The sequence below is a fragment of the Bos indicus x Bos taurus genome, chromosome 13 (genome assembly GCF_003369695.1).
Source record: "Bos indicus x Bos taurus breed Angus x Brahman F1 hybrid chromosome 13, Bos_hybrid_MaternalHap_v2.0, whole genome shotgun sequence".
NCBI classification, from domain to species: domain Eukaryota; kingdom Metazoa; phylum Chordata; class Mammalia; order Artiodactyla; family Bovidae; genus Bos; species Bos indicus x Bos taurus.
This window is the reverse complement of record NC_040088.1, coordinates 54,961,706-54,983,777: the sequence shown is the minus strand read 5'-3', so window position 1 is coordinate 54,983,777 and position 22,072 is coordinate 54,961,706. Positions and strand designations below refer to the sequence as shown.

Below are 22,072 nucleotides of genomic sequence, written 5' to 3'. Positions count from 1 at the left end.
AGTTCTTCTTTACTTTCTGCCATAATGGTGGTGTCATCTACATATCTGAGGTTATTGATATTTCTCCCAGCAATCTTGATTCCAGCTTGTGCTTCTTCCAGTCCAGCGTTTCTCATGATGTACTCTGCATATAAGTTAAATAAGCAGGGTGACAATATACAGTCTTGATGTACTCCTTTTCCTATTTGGAACCAGTCAGTTGTTCCATGTCCAGTTCTAACTGTTGCTTCCTGACCTGCATACAGACTTCTCAAGAGGCAGATCAGGTGGTATGATATTCCCATCTCTTTCAGAATTTTCCACAGTTTGTTGTGATCCACACAGTCAAAGGCTTTGGCGTAGTCAAAGAAGCAGAAGTAGATGCTTTTCTGGAACTCTCTTGCTTTTTCAATGATCCAGTGAATTTGGCAATTTGATTTCTGGTTCCTTTGCCTTTTCTAATCCAGCTTGAACATCTGGAAGTTCATGGTTCATGTACTGTTGAAGCCTGGCTTGGAGAATTTTGAGCATTACTTTACTAGCGTGTGAGACGAGTGCAGTTGTGCGGTAGTCTGAGCATTCTTTGGCATTGCCTTTCTTTGGGATTGGAATGAAAACTGACCTTTCCAGTCCTGTGGCCACTGCTGAGTTTTCCAAATTTGCTGGCATATTGAGTACAGCACTTTCACAGCATTATCTTTTAGGATTTGAAAGAGCTCAATTGGAATTACATCACCTCCACTAGCTTTCTTTGTAGTAATGCTTCCTAAGGCCCACTTGACTTCACATTCCAGGATGTCTGGCTCTAAGTGAGTGATCACACCATCATGATTATCTGGGTCATGAAGATTTTTTTGTGCAGTTCTTCTGTGTATTCTTGCCACCTCTTCTTAATATCTTCTGCTTCTGTTAGGTCCATACGATTTCTGCCCTTTATTGTACCCATCTTTGCATGAAATGTTCTCTTGGTATCTCTAATTTTCTCGAAGACATCTCTAGTTTTTCCCATTCTATTGTCTTCCTTTATTTCTTTGCATTGGTCACTGAGGAAGGTTTTCTTATCTCTCCTTGCTATTCTTTGGAAATCTGCATTCAAATGGGCATATCTTTCCTTTTTTCCTTTGCCTTTCACTTCTCTTCTTTTCACTGCTATTTGTAAGGCCTCCTCAGACAACCACTTTGCCTTTTTGCATTTTTTTTTCTTGGGGATCGTCTTGTTTCCTGCCTCCTGTACTGTGTCATGAATCTCCATCCATAGTTCTTCAGGCACTCTATCAGATTTAATCCCTTGAATCTATTTCTCACTTCTGTTGTATAATCATAAGGGATTTGGTTTGGGTCATACCTAAATTGTCTAGTGGTTTTCCCTACTTTCTTTACTTGAAGTCTGAATTTGACAATAAGGAGTTCATGATCTGAGCCACAGTAAGTTCCCAGTCTTGTTTTTGCTGACTGTCTAGAGCTTCTTCATCTTTGGCTGCAAAGAATATAATCAATCTGATTTCAGTATTGACCATGTAGTGATGTCCATGTATAGAGTCATTTCTTGTGTTTTTGGAAGAGGGTGTTTGCTATAACCAATGTGTTGTCTTGGCAAAACTCTATTAGCCTTTGCCCTGCCCCATTCTGTACTCCAAGGCCAAATTTGCCTGTTACTCCATGTTTTTCTTGACTTCCTGCTTTCGCATTCCAGTCCCCTATAATGAAAAGGACATCTTTTTGGGTGTTAGTTCTAGAAGGTCTTGTTGGTCTTCGTGGTATCAGATCTCGAGTTGTAAGAACTTCCCACGTGGCTCAGTGTTGAACCAATGCAGGAGATGCGGGTTTGATCCCTGGGTTGGGAATACTCCCCTGGAGTAGGAAATGGCAACCCACTCCAGTATCCTTGTCTGGAAAATTCCATGGACAGAGGAGTCTGGCAGGCTATACTCCATGGAGTCACAACTGAGCACACACACACACTTGGGTTGTTAACCTCTCAGAACCATGATGTCTCCAACTAGAAAGTGACCAACTAACTAACCCCCAAGATTTCTCCAAACTCAAAGAATCTGGTACTTCAGACACTACTGACCAGGGGATTTTTGTGGAAACTAACACCTGTGACTGGTGATTTGTTATGTAAGTGAATATTGAAACACTGCATACGTCTCTGGTAAATAAGCTGTTAATAAACGACTTACTGAGGCAGTTCCCTCTCACCTCTAGGAGTCATTTTTACAAATTTTACAAAAGAAACCTTACATACGGTATCATCTTCCTCCTCTTTTCTTTCTCATCCCTGCCTCTAGAACAGACAAACATCGTGGCAGCTCTGGTCCCTCTCCCAGCTATTGCTACAAAGTGCTTCACATCAAAAGGAAATGTCTAATTATCGACCAGCACCTAAAGGACTGACCTCTGCCTCTTATCAAAAGACCAAAGCAAATAACTGTAGACTTGAACACTGTTTAATCTGAGCTGTGTTTGGGGTTCATGATATATGAAGATGGACAGCAATTTCCTGGAGCCAGAAGAGTGATATTTCAAAATGTATAGACTGACAAACACTAGCCAAGTGCTACTTGGAAAGGGCTGTCCAGAAATAATCAATTGATGTAGTAACCCTGGGAAAAATAGGAGTGATTATGAATATTTGTGAAAGATCTAAGTAGCACATAAATACTTTGTTATTGGTGTCAAATCTTCGAGCAGCACGAAGGTTATAAGGATAGAGTGCTGTGAATACACCTTGAGAAACTTCTACAGGTCTTGTAGCCTCTGGAGGCAGAATACTACTGTCCAGCAGTTTAGAGTTAACAAGTCTAGGCTTGTGTCCCGGCTCCTGTGACTTACTTGCTGTGAGGACTCGGCAATGTTACATGACCTCTCTCAATCTGTCACCTCCCTTATACTGTGAGAACGAAAGCAGGACTTCTTCAAAAGCTGGGATGATCAAAGGAGACAGTGCTGGCAAGGTGTTTAGACCAGAGCTCAGACCACCACAGGCACTACCTCAATATTTCTGGTTACCTGTATTAAACCATCTCACTGACTTTTGTTAGGGGTTGGCACCCCGATTCTGAGGAGCCTCAGAATGTAAAGAGGAAGAACAGTGAACAGGCAGGAAACACAGAAAGCTAGTGGAAGGTCCACACGCAGGAAGCATGGGAGAAAAAAGGGAACGGGGAGATTTTTACAGAACCCCTAACAGGAGCTTCCCACATATTCTACTTCATTTCATTCTCACAAAAACATTAACCCCATTTCCATAGAAGTGGTCACCAGGACTCAAGGAGGCAGAGCTGGGATTCCAGCTTCCTGTTTGGTCTTTTTCATCCTAAGGATGGAAATACCACGACGGGAGGAACTTTGTCTTGCTGTAACATTGTTGGCATGCAGTCCTATCTGTCTTTGCAAGCCCAGACAGACTCTTTCTGCAGGATGTATGGAGGAACATACAGGCAGAAAGGAGGAGGAGGAGCCGATGGGTCCTTCCAATGCACCAATGAAGCAACAGAAGTCTCTGAAGCACCGCCTGTGTACACAGTGGGGGCAGGAGACAGGGAGACAGGTAACCGGATGTAAGCCCAGCCCTCAGAGAGCCTTGGGTTTGGCCACAAAAAACTATCTAGCAGGAGGAAGGAAATATACCATGCACCTGAATAGGAGAGGTGGTGGCAGCGGTGTAAGGAGTGAGCCTACATCCCAGGGCCAATTAGATAATTAGCCTGCAGGGCTGATGATGTCCCTAAGTCTAGTCTGAGGAGGCTGAGTCTCCCTATGGTCCACGGCCAGGAAGACCAGCATCAGATCAGTTCTCTGGAAAACCTTTCGTCTTACTCACTGCCTAGTCAACATCTGTTTGAGCCCAGATTGAAAATATCTTTTGTCTTTGGCTATCAGATGATCATATTTCAATCCACATCCTTTATAGAAATCAGTCATTCATCAACTGGCCAGTGAAGGGGAGGAAAAGATCTGACCTCTAAGAAGACAACTGCTAACCAAACACAGCCAGGAGAATTTAATGATGTGCTTAAGATCCGAGAGTGACTTTCAACGGGCTTTGGGAGATCTCTGGAGTGAACTCATGGATGCTAGGGCTGTTGTTGGCAGGGATATGGAGAAAACTTGTTCTGCCACCTCTGGAGAAACCGCATCTAGGACTTTCCAGAGGTTCCAGCTGGGGAACTCCAGTTGTCGCCCAATGGGCAGCTGGTTCCCTGGGGCAGGATGTGAGGAGAAGGCCAACTCACACAAACAGCAGCTCCCTGCCCCGCCAGCAAATGGGAAGGATGTGCTCATCGGGCTGAGATGGAGAATGGGCTCCAATCTTTCAAAAGACCCTGGGCTACTCCGCACCGGATATGAGAATGCATCCTCTTGAAGAGAATGTTGTCAGGAACCAGGCTCATCTGTTTTTACACATATGGAATTCTGATGACCTCAGGAGACAGAAGGGGTGCTTTCCTCTCTGAAAGCAGGGGGAAATTTGAAACAAACAGTCCCCCAAAGAAGAAAGAAATCCGTTGTCCTAAAAGTAAGGGAAGGAAATGACCATCTCTCTGTTTAGACTTTTAGGAAGAAAAAAAAAAAAGAAGGAAGAAGGCATATTCCCAGCAGATCTATAAAAGCTGTAAGGAAAAGTTTTGGCAGATACCCCAGGAATAAATATGAGGGAAAGGTCTGAACCCTTCTTTATGATGAGAGATATTTATTTGCCTCACAAATCCTCAATTATGAATTTCTTACAGAAAAGATGTCCTAAGAGAACATGGGAAATAGAGCCACCTGGCAGATTTCAGGATAAATGTGTGATCTCTGGAAAGCGTCTCAGGGAATGAAATGTGATTTTTTGTAATGTGAAAAGTTCATGCTCGGAAAACTTTTCATTAGAGTCAGAAATTTTAAAAATAAAATAGTTCATGTTAAAGAGTATTGAAATGGGAGCACTTTGAAAATAAACACCTTTTGGTGGCAGCTAAGAGTCTCTGGGACTCAGAAAAAAAAAAAAAAAAAGGACTCACTGACACTCTTAGCAAAGGGTGAAGAGTACAAAGATAATTAAAAAGAAAAATAGAGGAAGGAGGAGAGAGAGAATTGAGCAACTTATTTAAAAAATTAACAGCATCTCAAAAGAAACCTGGAGTAGCAATACTCATACCAGACAAAATAAACTTTAAAAAATAAAACACTGTTACAAGAGACAAGGAAGGACACTACCTAATGATCAAGGGATCAATCCAAGAAGATATGATTGTAAATATCTGTGCACTCAACATGGGAGCACCTCAATATATAAGGCAAATGCTAACAGTCATAAAAGGGGAAATCTACAGTAACACGATAATAATGGGGGACTCTAACACCCCATTTACACCAAAGAACAGATCAACCAGACAGAAAATAAGGAAGCACAAGCCTTAAATGACACATTAGACCAGGTAGACTCAATTGCTATCTATAGGATATTCCATCAAAAACCAGTAGGATACACTTTCTTTTCAAGTGTGCGTGGAACACTCTCCAGCATAGATCACATCTTGGATCACAAATCAAGCCTTGGTAAATTTAAGAAAACTGAAAACATATCCAGCATCTTTTTAGATTACAGCCCTATGAGAGTAGAAATCAATTACAGAAAAAAACTGAAAAAAACCACAAACACATGGAAGCTGAAGAATATGCTACTAAATAACCAAGAGATCACTTTAGAAGTCAGAGAGGAAATAAAAAATACTTAGAAACAAATGATAAGGAAAACACAACAACCCAAAATCTATGGGATGCAGCAAAAGCAGTTCTAAAAGTAAAATTTACAGCAATACAATCCTACCTCAAAATACAAAAAAATCTTAAATAAACAACCTAACTTTACAGATGACACCACCCTTACGCCAGAAAGTGAAGAGGAACTAAAAAGCCTCTTGATGAAACTGAAAGTGGAGAGTGAAAAAGTTGGCTTAAGCCAACAAGTTCAACATTCAGAAAACAAAGATCATGGCATCTGGTCCCATCACTTCATGGCAAATAGATGGGGAAACAGTGGAAACAGTGTCAGACTTTATTTTTTTGGGTTCCAAAATCACTGCAGATGGTGACTGCAGACATGAAATTAAAAGACGCTTACTCTTTGGAAGGAAAGTTATGACCATCCTAGATAGCATATTGAAAAGCAGAGACATTACTTTGTCAACAAAGGTCCGTCTAGTCAAGGCTATGGTTTTTCCAGTGGTCATGTATGGATGTGAGAGTTGGACTGTGAAGAAAGCTGAGAGCTGAAGAATCGATGCTTTTGAATTGTGGTGTTGGAGAAGACTCTTGAGAGTCCCTTGGACTGCAAGGAGATCCAACCAGTCCATTCTAAAGGAGATCAGCCCTGGGATTTTTTGGAAGGATTGATGCTAAAGCTGAAACTCCAGTACTTTGGCCACCTCATGTGAAGAGTTGACTCATTGGAAAAGATTCTGAAGCTGGGAGGGATTGGGGGCAGGAGGAGAAGGGGATGACAGAGGATGAGATGGCTGGATGGCGTCACTGACTGGATGGACGTGAGTCTGAGTGAACTGCGGGAGTTGGTGATGGACAGGGAGGCCAGGCGTGCTGCGATTCATGGGGTCGCAAAAAGTTGAACACGACTGAGCAACTGAACTGAACTGAACTTTACACCTAAAGCAACTAGTAAAAGAACCCCTGCCCCGCAAAAAAACCAAAACAAAACCCAAAGTTAACAGAAGGAAAGAAATGATAAAGATCAGAGCAGAAATAAATGAAATAGAAATGAAGAAAACAATAGCAAAGATCAATAAAACTGAATGCTGGCTCTTTGAGAAGATAAACAAAATTGATAAATCTTTAGCCAGACTTATCAAGATAAAAAGGGAGAGGACTCAAGGCAATTAAATTAGAAATGAAAAAAGAGAAGCCACAACAGACAGCACAGAAATACAAAGGATTGTAAGAGAAGATTCCACTACAAACAACTGTATGCCAATAAAATGGACACTCTGGAAGAAATGAACAAATTCTTAAAGAAGTACAACCTTCCAAGACTGAGCCAGGAAGAAACAGAAAATATGAACAGACCAATCACAAGTAATGAAATTGAAACTAATTAAAAATCTTCCGACAAAAGTCCAGTACTAGATAGCTTCACAGGCGAATTCTATCAAACATTTAGAGAAGAGTTAATACCTATCCTTCTCAAACTCTTCCAAAAAATTGCAGGCAGAGAAACACTCCCAAGATCATTCTAGGAAGCCACCATCACCAGATACCAAAACCAGACAAAGATATCATAAAAAAGAATATTACAGGCCAATATCACTGATGAACATAGATGCAAAAATCCTCAATAAAATATTAGCAAACTGAATGCAAAAATACATTTAAAGCACTACACACCATGATCAAGTGGAATTTATCCCAGGGATGCAAGGATTCTTCAATATCTGCAAATTAATCAGTGTGATACATCACATTAACAAACTAAAGAATAAAAACCACATGATCATTTCAATAGATGCAGAAAAAGCTTTTGACAAAATTCTACACTTAATTTATGATAAAAATTCTCCAGAAAGTAAGCATAGGGGGAACCTACCTCAACATAATAAAGGCCATATACAACAAACCCACAGCAAACATTATTCTCACTGGTAAAAACTGAAAGCATTTCCTCTAAGATCAGAAACAAGACAGGAGTGTCCACTCTCACCACTATTATTCAACATAGTCTTGGGAGTCCTAGCTATAGTAACCAGAGAATAAAAAGAAATCAAAGGAATCCAAATTGGAAAAGAAGTAACTGTCACTGTTTGTAGATGACCTAATACTACACATAGAAAATCCTAAAGATGCTGCCAGAAAACTACTAGAGCTCATCAATAAATTCAGTAAGGTCATCAGTTCAGTTCAGTTCAGTCGCTCAGTTGTGTTCGACTCTTTGAGACCCCATGAATCTCAGCACACCAGGCCTCCCTGTCCATCACCAACTCCCGGAGTTGACTCAAACTCATGTCCAGCCTTTGACTATGTGGATCACAATAAACTGTGGAAAATTCTGAAAGAGACTGGAAACCAGACCACCTGACCTGCCTCTTGAGAAACCTATATGCAGGTCAGGAAGCAACAGTTAGAACGGGACATGGAACAACAGACTGGTTCCAAATAAGAAAAGGAGTACGTCAAGGCTGTATATTGTTACCCTGCTTATTTAACTTCTATGCAGAGTACATCATGAGAAATGCTGGGCTGGAAGAAGCACAAGCTGGAATCAAGATTGCCGGGAGAAATATCAATAACCTTAGATATGCAGATGACACCACCCTTATGGCAGAAAGTGAAGAGGAACTAAAAAGCCTCTTGATGAAAGTGAAAGAGGACAGTGAAAAAGTTGGCTTAAAGCTCAACATTCAGAAAATTAAGATCATGGCATCCGGTCCTATCACTTCATGGGAAATAGGTGGGGAAACAGTGGAAACAGTAAAGTCATAGGATACAAAATTAAAACAGAAGGGTGAAATTTAATTCTAAGCTTTACCAAATCCCCAAACCTACATATAACTTAATCATTCTTCCTTCCCTCTAATTTCAATGGAAGAGGTGTTACAACTTTTATCTAAAGGCAATGCTTACATGTGCTCTGACATTTTTTTCTTTTGCAGTGATTTATTTTCTAGATCATACTTTATTTCCTTCTCTTGAATTCTTCTTTTCATTAGTTAGACATTCTCTAGTTTTCTATTTTAAAAATGAATCTTCCTGATTCAATCTTGCTTTCTGTTTCAATTAGCTTAATACCACTCTCCATTCTTCACAGCCAAACTCTGCCTTCAAATATTTCTTCACCTCCCATTGACAATTCAGTCCTGCACTCCCTACTCCAAAACTCCTTTGGCCAAGGTTGCTCTATTGCTCACCTCTTAAAAACCCACCCACCTCCTTTGGATAGCCTAAAAATTTCACTCCTTGTTTCTATTTTTAAGAATGTTACTTGAGATCTCAAAAATAAATATGACTAGAAAAAAAATTAATACAGACATCTCTTGCATTCTTATATACTAACTACAAAAGATCAAAAAGAGAAATTAAGGAAACAATCTCATTATCATTGCAATGAAAAGGGTAAAATACTTAGGAAAAAACCTACATAAGTACTGATGTATGGCAGAAACCAACACAATATTGTAAAGCACTTATCCTTTGATTAAAAAAATAAATAAACTTACCTAAGAAGGCAAAATATCTGTATGCAGAAAACCATGATACACAGATGAGAGAAATCAAAGATGACACAAACAGATGGAGAGATATACCATGTTCTTGGACTGAAAGAATCAATATTGTGAAAATGACTATACTCCCCAAAGCAATCTATAGATTCAATCCAGTTCAGTTCAGTTCACTCACTCAGTCATGTCCGACTCTTTGTGACCCCATGAATCGCAGCACACCAGGCCTCCCTGTCCATCACCAACTCCCGGAGTTCACCCAGACTCACGTCCATCGAGTCAGTGGTGCCATCCAGCCATCTCATCCTCTGTCGTCCCCTTCTCCTCCTGCCCCCAATCCCTCCCAGCATCAGAGTCTTTTCCAATGAGTCAACTCTTCGCATGAGGTGGCCGAAGTACTGGAGTTTCAGCTTTAGCATCATTCCTTCCAAAGAAATCCCAGGGCTGATCTCCTTCAGAATGGACTGGTTGGATCTCCTTGCAGTCCAAGGGACTCTCAAGAGTCTTCTCCAACACCACAGTTCAAAAGCATCAATTCTTCGGTGCTCAGTCTTCTTCACAGTCCAACTCTCACATCCATACATGACCACTGGAAAAACCATAGCCTTGACTAGACGGACCTTTGTTGGCAAAGTAATGTCTCTGCTTTTCAATATGCTATCTAGGTTGGTCATAACTTTCCTTCCAAGGAGTAAGTCTTTTAATTTCATGGCTGCAGTCACCATCTGCAGGGATTTTGGACCCCCCCAAAATAAAGTCTGACACTGTTTCCACTTTTTCCCCATCTATTTCCCATGAAGTGATGGGACCAGATGCCATGATCTTTGTTTTCTGTATGTGGAGCTTTAAGCCAACTTTTTCTCTTTCCACTTTCACTTTCATCAAGAGGCTTTTTAACTCCTCTTCACTTTCTGCCATAAGGGTGGTGTCATCTGCATATCTGAGGTTATTGAGATTTCTCCTGGCAATCTTGATTCGAGCTTGTGCTTCTTCCAGTCCAGCGTTTCTCATGATGTACTCTGCATAGAAGTTAAATAAGCAGGGTGACAATATACAGCCTTGACGTACTCCTTTTCCTATTTGGAACCAGTCTGTTGTTGCATGTCCAGTTCTAACTGTTGCTTCCCGACCTGCATACAGATTTCTCAAGAGGCAGATCAGGTGGTCTGGTATTCCCATCTCTTTCAGAATTTTCCACAGTTTATTGTGATCCACACAGTCAAAGGCTTTGGCATAGTCAATAAAGCAGAAATAGATGTTTTTCTGGAACTCTCTTCCTTTTTCCATGATCCAGCGGATGTTGGCAATTTGATCTCTTGTTCCTCTGCCTTTTCTAAAACCAGCTTGAACATCAGGAAGTTCACGGTTCACGTATTGCTGAAGCCTGGCTTGGAGAATTTTGAGCATTACTTTACTAGCGTGAGAGATGAGTGCAATTGTGCAGTAGTTTGAGCATTCTTTGGCATTGCCTTTCTTTGGGACTGTAATGAAAACTGACCTTTTGCAGTCTTGTGGCCACTGCTGAGTTTTCCAAATTTGCTGGCAATCCCTGTCAGATTACCAATGGCATTTTTCACAGAACTAGAACAGAAAATGTTACAATTTGTACAGAAACACAGAAGACCCTGAATAGCCAAAGCAATCTTAAGAAAGAAAAAAAATGGAGCTGAAGGAAATCAGGCTCCTTGACTTCAGACTATACTAGAAGTAATCAACACAGTATGGTAACTGGCACAAAAGCAGAAATATAGACCAATGGAACAGAATAGAAGGCCCAGAGGAAGTTCACACACCTTTGGTCACCTAATCTATGACACAGGAGGCAAGAATATACAATGGAGAAAAGACAGCTTCTTAGTCAATGAATGGTGCTGGGAAAACTGGACAGCTACATGCAAAACAATGAAATTAGAATACACCCTAACACCATACACAAAAATAAACTCAAAATGCATTAAAGACCTAAATGTAAGGCCAGACTCTACAAAACTCTTAAGAGGAAAACATAGGCAGAACATTCTTTGACATAAATCACAGCAGGATCTTTCTTGACCCACCTCCTAGAGTAATGAAAATAAAAACAAAAATTAACAAATGGGACCTAATTAAACTTAAAAGCTTTTGCATAGCAAAGGAAACCATAAACAACATAAAAAGACAACACTCAGAATGGGAGAAAATGTTTGCAAACAAGGCGATGAACAAAGGATTAATCTCCCAAATATACAAACAGCTCATGCAGCTCAATAGAAAAAAAAGAAAAAAATTAAAAAATGGGAAGAGGACCTAAATAGACATTTCTTTGAAGAAGACAAACAGATGGTCAATAAACACATGGAAAGATGCTCAATATCACTAATTATTAGCGAAGTGCAAATCAAAACTATAATGGGGTTTTACTGACACCCATCACATGGGCTTCCTGGTGGCTCAGATGGTAAAGAGTCTGCCTGCAGTATGGGAGACCTGGGTTCGATCCCTGGATTGGGAAGATCCTCTGGTGAAGGAAATGGCAACCCACTCTAGTATTCTTGCCTGGAAAATCCCATGGATGGAGGAGCCTTGCAGGTACAGTCCATGGGGTCGCAAAGAGTTGGACACAACTGAGCAAACATATCCATCCAAAGAACACATGCATGTACATACATAATCTGAGCTAAAAACCAAATTCAGGAAAGTTGTAAGATACAAGTTCAACATTAAAAAAAAAATCACACCCATCCTAATGGCCATCATTAAAAAAAAGTCTACAAACAATAAATGTTGGAGAGAGTGTAGAGAAAAGGGATCCTTGTACTGCTATTAGGAATATAAATTGATACAGCCACTATGGAGGTTCCTTAAACAAATAAAAAACAAACTACCATATAATCCAGCAATCCCATTCTTGGGCATATACCCAGAGAAAACCATAATTTCAAAAGACACATGTACCCCAATATTCACTGCAGTTCTATTAGCACTGTTTACAACAGCCAGGACATGGAAGAAACCTAAATGTCCATCAAAAGAGGATAAAGAAGATGTGGTACATATATAAATGGAATATTACTCAGCCATAAAAAGGAATGAAGTTGGGTCATTTGTAGAGACGTGGATGGACCCAGAGACTCATATGGAGTGAAGTCGGAAAGAGAAAAACAAATATATATTAATGCATATATGTGGAGTCTAGGAAAATGATACAAATGATCTTATTTGCAAAACAGAAATAGAGACACAGATGTAGAGAACAAACGTATGGACACTTAGCGGGGAAAAGAGGGGTGGGATGAATTGGGAGATTGGGATCAATCAATCAGTATCACTACTGATAGTAGGTATAAAATGGATAACTAATGAGAACCTACTGTGTGAGTCAAGGAACTCTACTCAGTGCTCTGTGGTGATGTAAATGGGAAGAAAAGTCCAAACAAAGAGGATATGTGTACATGTATAGCTGATTCATTTTGCTGTACAGGAGAAACTAACAAGACACTGTAAAGCAGCTATACTTCAATAAAAATTAATAAAAATTTGGCAGCATCTGGTAAAGTACCCAGTTGAAACTACTGTTATGAGTTAACTTACATGGTTTCTATTTCTTATATTGTGAAATACGAGGGCTTATTCTTCTGTCTCCAAAATTCTGATTTGATGGCAATATTGAGAAGGCTGGTCTCAATAAATGGGAAGAGTGCAAAAAGCCTATGGGTGGGGACAGTGATTTCTTTATCACTGTTTAAAATTCCGTCAGTTTCAAAGTCATTCACTTAGGCTATAGATGATCATTCTGTCCTGGTTTTCTTTAGGAGGCAAATATTCCTTTACACAGGAGGGCAGAAATATATCAGTATAAATGGCTTTCATGGTTTTGTTTTTTTTTCTTAACCCCCTGATGAGAAAGCAGAAAAGGACAACCATGCTGTCTTCTCAGTATTTTGACTCAGGCCTGTCCTGCACAAGCCACGGCCAGAAACATCTATTCCACAGAGATTTCACAGCCCTCACCAGTTACACAGTCCTGTATAAACACACCCTGGCAGAAGGTGAGCCCTCTGGCAGTCCTGCAGGCTGACCCTGTCTGCAGGGCACTGAGCCCAGGAACCTGGGCATCATTAGACTTAAGAGGACAACAGAACTTGAAAAAGCTGAAGAGAAATACAGGGAAGAGGTAGAATCGAGAGCTAAAGAGAAAGGATGGAGATGGGACTTTCCTGCAGGTCCAGTGGTTAAGACGCTGAACTTCTAATGCAGGAGGCCCGGGTTCAATCCCTACTTGGGGAACTAGGATCCCACATGCCATGCAGCAAAAAAATTGATATCAAGTAATTGCAAAACATAAAGGAAATACATTTGAACTGTAGGAATAAAATCTACATTAAAAGAAAAAAAGATGACAAAAAGAAGAAAAAAGCCCCCAAATATCGTGTGATTGATACCAACTACAGGGCTGTGTATTCTGAGCTGAACACAGCCCTGAACTATAAAGCTGGCAGGCGCCTATCAGATCAGTCCTCTGGAAGGAGAGATGGCAGATAGCTGGCACCCTCATTGTTACACTAGTTATTAATAAACTTCCCAACAATGGCAGGAAGTGCTGGCATTCAGAGAAGGTGAACGTGTGAAGAGTTGAGTCATGGACATGGACGGGTCCCAGACAGAGCAGGCCCTACGCTCAGTACAACATGTTTTCCCCCAGAGCGGAAAAGGTCAGAGCTGAGTGACCCCAGCAGACTGCAAGGCTTTGTGCTATTTTTTTTAATTTTATTTTTTAAACCCAAGACCCATCACCACATTCTTTGCAATCCTGCTCTTCACAATGAAGATGACTCAACTGCCATCTCATTAATCCCATAGCCCGACTCCTATTTATAGACACAACATGCCGTTCTGTTTTGGAGAGAGTGGGTGGCTTCTGCCCCTGTATTTCCATTCAAAAAAAGAACATGTCTCATTGTTCTATTTCTTTAAGAACGGATGCACAGTGACTTTTTTTATTGTTGTTTGGGGGGAGGGATGGTTAATGCAACAATCCACATGGGGAAGCAGAACACAGCATCTCTCCTAAGAGAGTCCGTGCCATTTTCTTTAAATGGGCTAAAAGCAAAAACACATCTCCCTGAGCCCCTACCTTCCCACTGAAACCAGAACTGTCCTGGGATGGCAAATTCCAGAAGCAATGCTAGGACAATCCTCCACTCTCTCTTGCTTTCAGAGGATCTGTGGAAAGGCCATGTGTGTTCAACATGCAGTTCTTGTGTCTTTTATTTTGTCATTCCATTTTTCCTCCCTTTCCCATCATTTTTGAGGTTTTAAGAAAAAGATGGTGAAGGACAGGGAAGCCTGGCGTGCTGCAGTCCGTGGGGTCACAAAGAGTCGGACAGGACTGAGTGACTGAGCAACTAGGCAGAGTGACTACAATGTCCCCTGCTCACCCCCACGTCCCCCGTAGTGGTCAGGTGGCAGGCTGGCTGGGTACCCAGAGGTGCAGAGCTTGTGAGGAGACTATGATGGGGGCAGTGGGTGGGGCTCTGCTGGCCTGGAAGGGGGGCTGCGCCTTGAGCTGCCTCCATATCCCCTCCTCTGGGGACCCTGGGAAGGCCAGGCCATCTCTCAGTAGACGTGCTCTGAGACAAGGGTCCTCACATCTTTCAAAGCCTGCCCACCGCCACCCCTTTACAAATGGATTTGGGATTTGGTTCCCTAACCTTTCTAGAATCTGAATCTCATACACTGCAATGTCAGGAAGTAAGAGCTTGACCCCTTTTAATCCAGCAGAGCTCAGAAGGCTCAGCACCTCTAAGGGTCTCTACTCAGATCTCCCACGGGACAGGCCTGGGTGTCACCACTGAAAATCTCAGGGGGTCTTGGCCCCGAGCCTTAGTAAATCATTTCAACTCTGCAGACTGTTTCTTTTTGAAATGTTAGCCCCTGAATGGGCCATTAGTAAGAGTGGACTTCTGACTTCTTTAACAATATCCGTAACATTTCTTCATTTCTTTAGCATCTGACACCTCAGATTCCTTTAAAATGACTGAAGTCCAGTACTTGGTAATGATGTGGCCTTGTTAAATAGGAAAACTGCCTTCAGAGTTACTAGAAGTTGACAATATTTTATCTCTGTTTTATATCAATACACAGTATGCAAACTCTTTGAGGAGAGAGGCTATAACTTTTAAAATGCTATGCATAGTTCCTAGCGAAGTTCGGGAGCTGGAAAAAAATGTTTATACTGTAAAATATCACAGTGTGGTTATACGGCTCAGTTACAACACAATTTGGAGACAGACAAGGGTGGAAGGATGAACGAAAGAGAATGAAGATGGATAGTATTTGCAGGAGGGGTCTGATCTGAAAAGAGTAACCTCTGAAGGTCTGATACCATCATGATAATCTGATGGAAAATGTTGGTGGTAGGTTTATGAGAGATCCTGACAAGGACCAAGATACCATATACTCTGGGAACACAGAAGGTTCTTAAAATGCAGCACACACTGGATTCTTACTAGTATCCTTCAAATTTTAATTTCAATAACTGTGTATCATTGACATCAGTCTTGGTGATGATTTCTTTAAATTTGACACCAAAACCAGAGGCGCCAAAAGTAAAAATAAACAAATGGGACTCAGGACTTCCCTGGTGGTCCAGTGGCTAAGTTGTCTCACTCCCAACGCAGGGGGCCCAGGTTCAGTTCCTGGTCAGGGAACTAGATCCCACATTCCACAGCCAAAGATCCCACAAACTGCCACGAAGATCAGAACTTCTGAGTGTGGCGACTAAGACCCAGTACAGCCAAATAAATAAATATTAAAAAAAAATAAACAATGGGACTACATCAAACTAAAAAGCTTCTGCACAACAGAGGAAACCATCAACAAAGAGAAAATGCAACCTACTGAGTGGGAGAAAATATTGGCAAATCATATATCTGATAAAGGGCTAATATTCAAAATATGTAGAAAACTCACACAACGCTATAACAACAACAACAAAAGATCCAATTAAGAAATGGGCAGAAGAGTCTGAAGAGACGTTTTCCAAAGAAGACATACATATGACCAGTATCATTAATGAAAAGATTTCCCGAATCATTAACCTTCAGGGGAATGCAAATCAAAACCACAGTGGGAAATGACCTTACATCTGTCAGAATGGCTGTCATCAAAAGGAACACGTGTTGGTGACAATGTGGAGAAAAAGAAAGGGAACTCTGCCTACACTGCTGGTGGGAATGTGAGCTGGTGCAGCCACCATGTAATAGTATGCAAGTTCCTCAAAATACTAACAATAGAACTACCACATGACCCAGCAATTTCACTTCTGGGTATTTATCTGAAGAAATGAAACACTAACTGGAAAAGATATCTCCATCCCCGTGTTCACTACAGCACTATTCACAAGAGCCAAGACACGGAAACAGCCTAAGTGTCCACCAGTAGACGAAAGGGTAAAGAAATTGTGACTTTACCACACACACACACACACAATGGAATGTTATTCAGCCATAACAAAAAAATTAAATCTTGTCATTTGAAACAAGATAAATGGACCCTGAAGGCATTATGCTAAGTGAAATAAACTGGAGAAAGGCAAACACTATTTGATTTCACTGATATATAGACTCTAAACACAAACAAATAAAACCCATAACCTCCCCTGAGCTCATAGATAAAAGGAAGAGACTGGTGGTTGTCAGAGGCAGGGGGTGACAGTGGGGGAAATAGGTGAAGGGGGTCAAAGGTACAAATTTCCAGTCATCAAATAAATGAGTTATGGGGAAATAATGTAAACATTTTTAAAAATCATGTATGGAGCAACTACTGGGTGTCAGGCACTGAGCTAGAAAAAAGGATTTTCGAGTGACGATTAGTTTTTCAAAATGTTTTTCAGGACTATTAGACAGCACCTTTTTTTTTTTTTTAATGAGGCACCAGGTGGGCTTCCCAGGTCAGTGATAAAGAACCCACCTGCCATAGGAGGTTTGGGTTTGATTCCTGGGTTAGGAAGATCCCCTAGAGGGGGAAGTGGCAACCTACTCTAGTTCTTGCTGGGAAAATCCCATGAACAGAGGAGCTTGGTGGACTATAGTTCATGGGGTCAAAAAGACCCAGACATGCACACCAATACAAAATATTTTTTTTTGTATTTGTGAAGGAAATAAAAATAACTGATCAAATAGGACACTGGGTATCCTATTTCCTGAATGAGAGGTAGATCATAGTTCTGGCAAGTATCATAAAAGAGTGTTTAAATCAGGTCCATCCAGAAAGACTGGAGCTCTCTCATTTATGCAAGCCAGTCACTAAAATGTAGGCCTCTCAGTGTGCAGCGGAGAAGGGCTCACTAAGGCACCAAGGACCAGTTCCGTGGGCTCGGGGCAGGCGTGAGGGGGTTGGGATGATTCAAGTGCACTGCATTTATTGTGCACTTTATTTCTAATCCAATGCTGCCACTGATCTGAGGGAGGTACTGGTTTGTGGCCCAGAGGTTGGGCAGCCCCAGTCTAGAGGATGAAAAGCACAGGTGGGGAGCCAGCCTATATTTTCACCTGGGGGATGGGCAACCATCCCTTCCAGGTGGGACCACAAGGCCTCAGGAGAAGGCATCTTTTTCTCCTGCATATGGAAAGTCAGAGGCGCAGCAAGCACACACCTGGAGGCCGCAATGGCCCGATGTACAGGTCCTAGAAGTTCCCTGTGTTGGCTGATGGAACACTTTCGGTGCACAGTCTCTCCCTCCACTGACCCATGGCCTTTCCTAAGTTAGGAGGGAAACCTCCCCACAGAGCCTCCGTCTCTGCATTTAAGGCCAGTTCTTCAAGATCTATCTCGCAGGGCTGGGTCGAGTGTCACACGCTCCCTGGCCTGGTCACAGGCACGACTCACACCTCCCCACCTTATCCTCCACCCAGCCTTCCTCTCACTTAGCTGAGCAGCAGAGGGCAGGCAGAGAAAAGCCAGAGGGCCTCGGCCCTATGCACGAAGCCACTGCAGAAGTGCTGCGGTCAGGGGACCCCGGTTGCTTCCATCAACTTCCGAACAGCTTTGCGTGGGGTCTTCATCACTAAGTTAGAACAGCTCTAATATCCTGGGATAAAGATATTAGGTGTGGGAGTGGATTCAGCAGTTGATTCATCTCCTAACCCATGGGATTGATTAATGTCAAGCTGATGGCGATAACAGAGAGGAACTGCTTCCTCTAAATAAACTAATTTATTAAATTAGTAAATTTAATATTAATTGCTTAGTATTAAAACTGCCTGGATCTCATCTCTGATGGTTGAGTAATGTCGTTTCATGTTAGAAGTTTTGGGGCTCCTGCTCACCCATTCCTCTGTACCTGCTGTTAGCTTTGCATCCCTGGAGGGTGCCAGAGACAAGGGGCCCCTGCAGATGGACCAGGACATAGGTGTAAAAGTGGGGAGAGGAGGGACTTCCCTGGGGGTCAAGTAGTTAAGAATCCTTGCAATGCAGGGGACATGACCTCAATTCCTAGTTGGGGAACCAAGATCCCACATGCCAAGGAGCAACCAAGCCCACACACCCCAATTACTAAAGCCTGCATGCTGCAATGAAAGATCTTGCACAATGCAATGAAGATCCCATATGCCACAACTAAGACTCAATGTAGCCAAATAAATAGTTGAAAAAAGATACTAGTTAGGTTCATTTGGTAAAAGTGGGGAGACCTAAGTTCCTTGATCTTGAGCTGTACAACCACCTCAAGCTTTTCTCTCTTCTTCAACAAGAAGAGAGACTCTCAAAGCAAGGTCCCCAGACCAGTGGCATCAACAGCACCAGGGAACTTGTTGGAACTTGCTAGAAAGGCAAATTTCTGGTCTCACCCAGTCTCATAGATCAGACACTCCAGGGCTAGTACACAGCTATTTGAGTTTGAAGGAACCTCCCAAGGGGTTCTGATACACCTGAGCTGGAAGAATCTATTCTCCTCCTGGGTATAACATGCCATGTGCAAAAAGAATGTGGATTTCCGAGTGGATATGAAACCACAGCAAGGATGTGCCCCTAGCTGAGGCTGGAGGAAGAGTCAGCCTCATAGGGGCTAGATTAGGAGGATGGTGGGCAGATGAATCCAGGCTCAAATCTGAGACTCTGGGCTCCCAGGTGGCTCAGTGATAAAGAACCTGCCTGCCAGTGCAGAAGACACCGGAGATGTGGGTTTGATCCCTGGGTCAGGAAGATTCCCTGGAGGAGGAAATGGTAACCCACTCCAGTATTCTTGCCTAGAGAATCTCATGGGCAGAGGAGCTGGGCGGGTTACAATCCATGGGGTCACAAAGAGTCTGACATGACTTAGCAGCTGAACACGCACACAGGGGAGTGTCTCAGGGACAATCACAGTGCTGGCCCTGCCCTCCCTCATTCAGCAGGGAATCAGGAGTGGCTGAAATTCCAGGCAGGGGTCTTGGACTTTGGAAAACATTCTCTTTGCTACAGCATTGTCCATGGTCTTCACTGGAACCCTGTAAGCCTCAGAAATAATGATTACTCGGACCATTGTATTGATGAAAACATTTTAAGGATCCAAGACAGGGAGGGGTTGACAGTGATCCTTAATGGTGACCTAGCAGAGGCAGAGCCAACTGTGTGGGGCCTGACACTTATATAATTTTGGTGGCTAAATGTATTATGTTCACAGATTTTGTAAAACCCATGGCCATGTGAACACCTGGCCACGGGTCCCTGGGGACCTTACAAAGGCCGATCAATCCTCACCCTTGCCCTTCAGGTCTGAATGTGTTCCGGTTCTGACTGGACTCCACCAGCCCAGAAATTAACTAGACAGGTTTCAGCTTCTCCCTACTCCTGTCTTTTTCCTTTTTTTTTAAGTTTCTTTTTTATTTTTAATTGGAGGATAATTGCTTTACCATGTTGTGCTGGTTTCTGCCATACAACAGTGCAAATCAGTTATAACTGTATATATATCCCCTCCTTCTTGATCTCCCCCCCGCCCCATCCCAGCCCTCCCGGTCATCATGGTACTGAGGAATCTTTTTCCTTTTTTATTTCCCTTTTTATTGTCTGCTGCCACCAGCTGTATAGAAATGACTCTGGAAGATAAGGTAGGACAAAGCCTTCTTGTTTCACTCTCTGGCTCAGAGGCAAGGAAGAGGACACTGGCCCCAAGAATAATCCGGCCGTGACTGTGTGGCCTGGAGGGTGACCAGCATTATTATACTTCTGTAACACTTTCAGGAAATTTTTGCCTCCTTCTCTTCGATTCCCTGCCCAACTCAAACCACTCCCCTTCCTGTCACTTCAGCAAACGGTGTCCCTTCTCCTGAATCCAGCCAGACCTGAAACCTCAGGGCATTTCTGCCCCTCCCAGCTTCGAATGATGACAAACACTTGCCCAGGGCCCTGCAGAGACAGACTGCATCAGACCCGCTGATCCTCTCTTTCCAAAGGCGCCAGACAGCAAGACTCTCCTTTCCAAATGATCAAGAGTTTTCTGTACTTTTGAAAGCCTCAAGAAGTTCCCCTGGGAACACAGTGCAGGTCCCTCAGCACCATGACTCGGACCTTCAGCCCTTTCTTAGGTAATTCTCCTTGAGTGGCACCCAAGGGATCCCTCCTTCCACCCCTGGAGCAGACACTCCTGCCGGCTGGCCATCAGCCTCGAGAAGGCTCTGGATGCTGCTCTAAGACCCTTGTGCGTCCTCCGCACACTGTGTGGTTCTTCCGCCTCTCCCCACCCCCCATATCTTTGGCCATTTTCTCTGATCCCTGCTGGACTGCAAACCTTGCTCTGGATGCCAGAGCCAGCTTCCGCCGAGCCTGCCACATGGTCCTGACCGCCCCCCTCACCTACCCTCAGAGCGCTCCGCCCCAACCCAGGGCTTGCAGCCCTGCTGCCCGGGGACCTCTTTTAGGGTCTGCTCACCTGAGGACAGGAGGCTGCCGCTGCTGCCGCTGATGATCTTGCCTTTGCTGCCCATGTTGGCCAGCTTGGATGTCTTCAGCGTCCCCGTCTCTGTCAGGTCGATGGCAATTTCGCTCAGGCTGCGGGCGGCATGGATCTTCGACTAAAAAGATCAGCGGGTTGGACAGATTAGGTGGAGGACACTCCCCTCCTGGCGAGGACACGCTGACTACAGCTTGTCATCCTGAGATCTAGCAAATGGCCTCATGGCCCGAACTGCAGTATTTTTCTGTGTGTGTCCCGGGGCCCATCGCTCATCCTCTGAAACTTTCCCTCGGGAGCAGATAAGACTCCAGAGGTGACTCACTAGGAATTTTCTAAACCTGTCATCCCCCAGGCTGTGTGTACAGGGCTTACAGAGTGTGGATTTGGAGTCAGATAGATCTTGGGGGCTGGGGGCGGGTCCCGATTTGGGGAATGACTTAGGCTCATGGAGCCTCATTATTCCCAAGGATGAAACAGGAAGACCACCACCTACTGCTCAAGGTTTTGTGAGGGTCAAAGGAAGTCAGACGAGTGAACGGCTTCCCTCCCTTCTCCTCCCCCTTCTGTTCCCCTCCCCATGCCACCTCCTACATAGCTGTCAATAAACACTAGTGATTATACAGGATTTTGTGCTTAAAGAAGGAGAAAAAAATAATTGTCAGCTTGGTGAATGATTTAAGAGATGTCTGAAGAAAGTTTAGGAAGTTTCAGTAAGTTCTAAAGTGGTTCATAACTCTTAAAGTGTTAGCCATGGAGCTACGAAAACTCAGAGGGTTGGGAAGTGACCACGCTACCAGCCTGCAAGCGTGGTGTGCAAGCATAGTGTGTAAGCATGGTGTGTAAGGGCTTCTGGAACAAATGCTCGTTGGGATGTTTGGTTCCCACTAAGGGGCACCTGACACGGTGCCCTGCTTCCATTTTGATACCTAAATGTATGAGCCCAAGTCTTCAGATTACAGTTAAGACT

At 43.0% G+C, this 22,072-nt stretch overlaps 1 protein-coding gene across 9 annotated transcripts in view; it reads right to left on the bottom strand.

Annotated features, from left to right (window-relative positions):
• The window catches only part of FRMD4A (FERM domain containing 4A), a 682,056-nt gene that overhangs the window by 44,520 nt on the left and 615,464 nt on the right, over positions 1–22,072 (bottom strand). For all 9 annotated transcript variants that reach the window (XM_027559897.1, XM_027559895.1, XM_027559900.1 and 6 more), the window contains one exon: positions 21,082–21,223. In XM_027559897.1, coding sequence (XP_027415698.1) covers positions 21,082–21,223 — 142 coding nt within the window. The remainder of the gene's footprint in view (positions 1–21,081; positions 21,224–22,072) is intronic.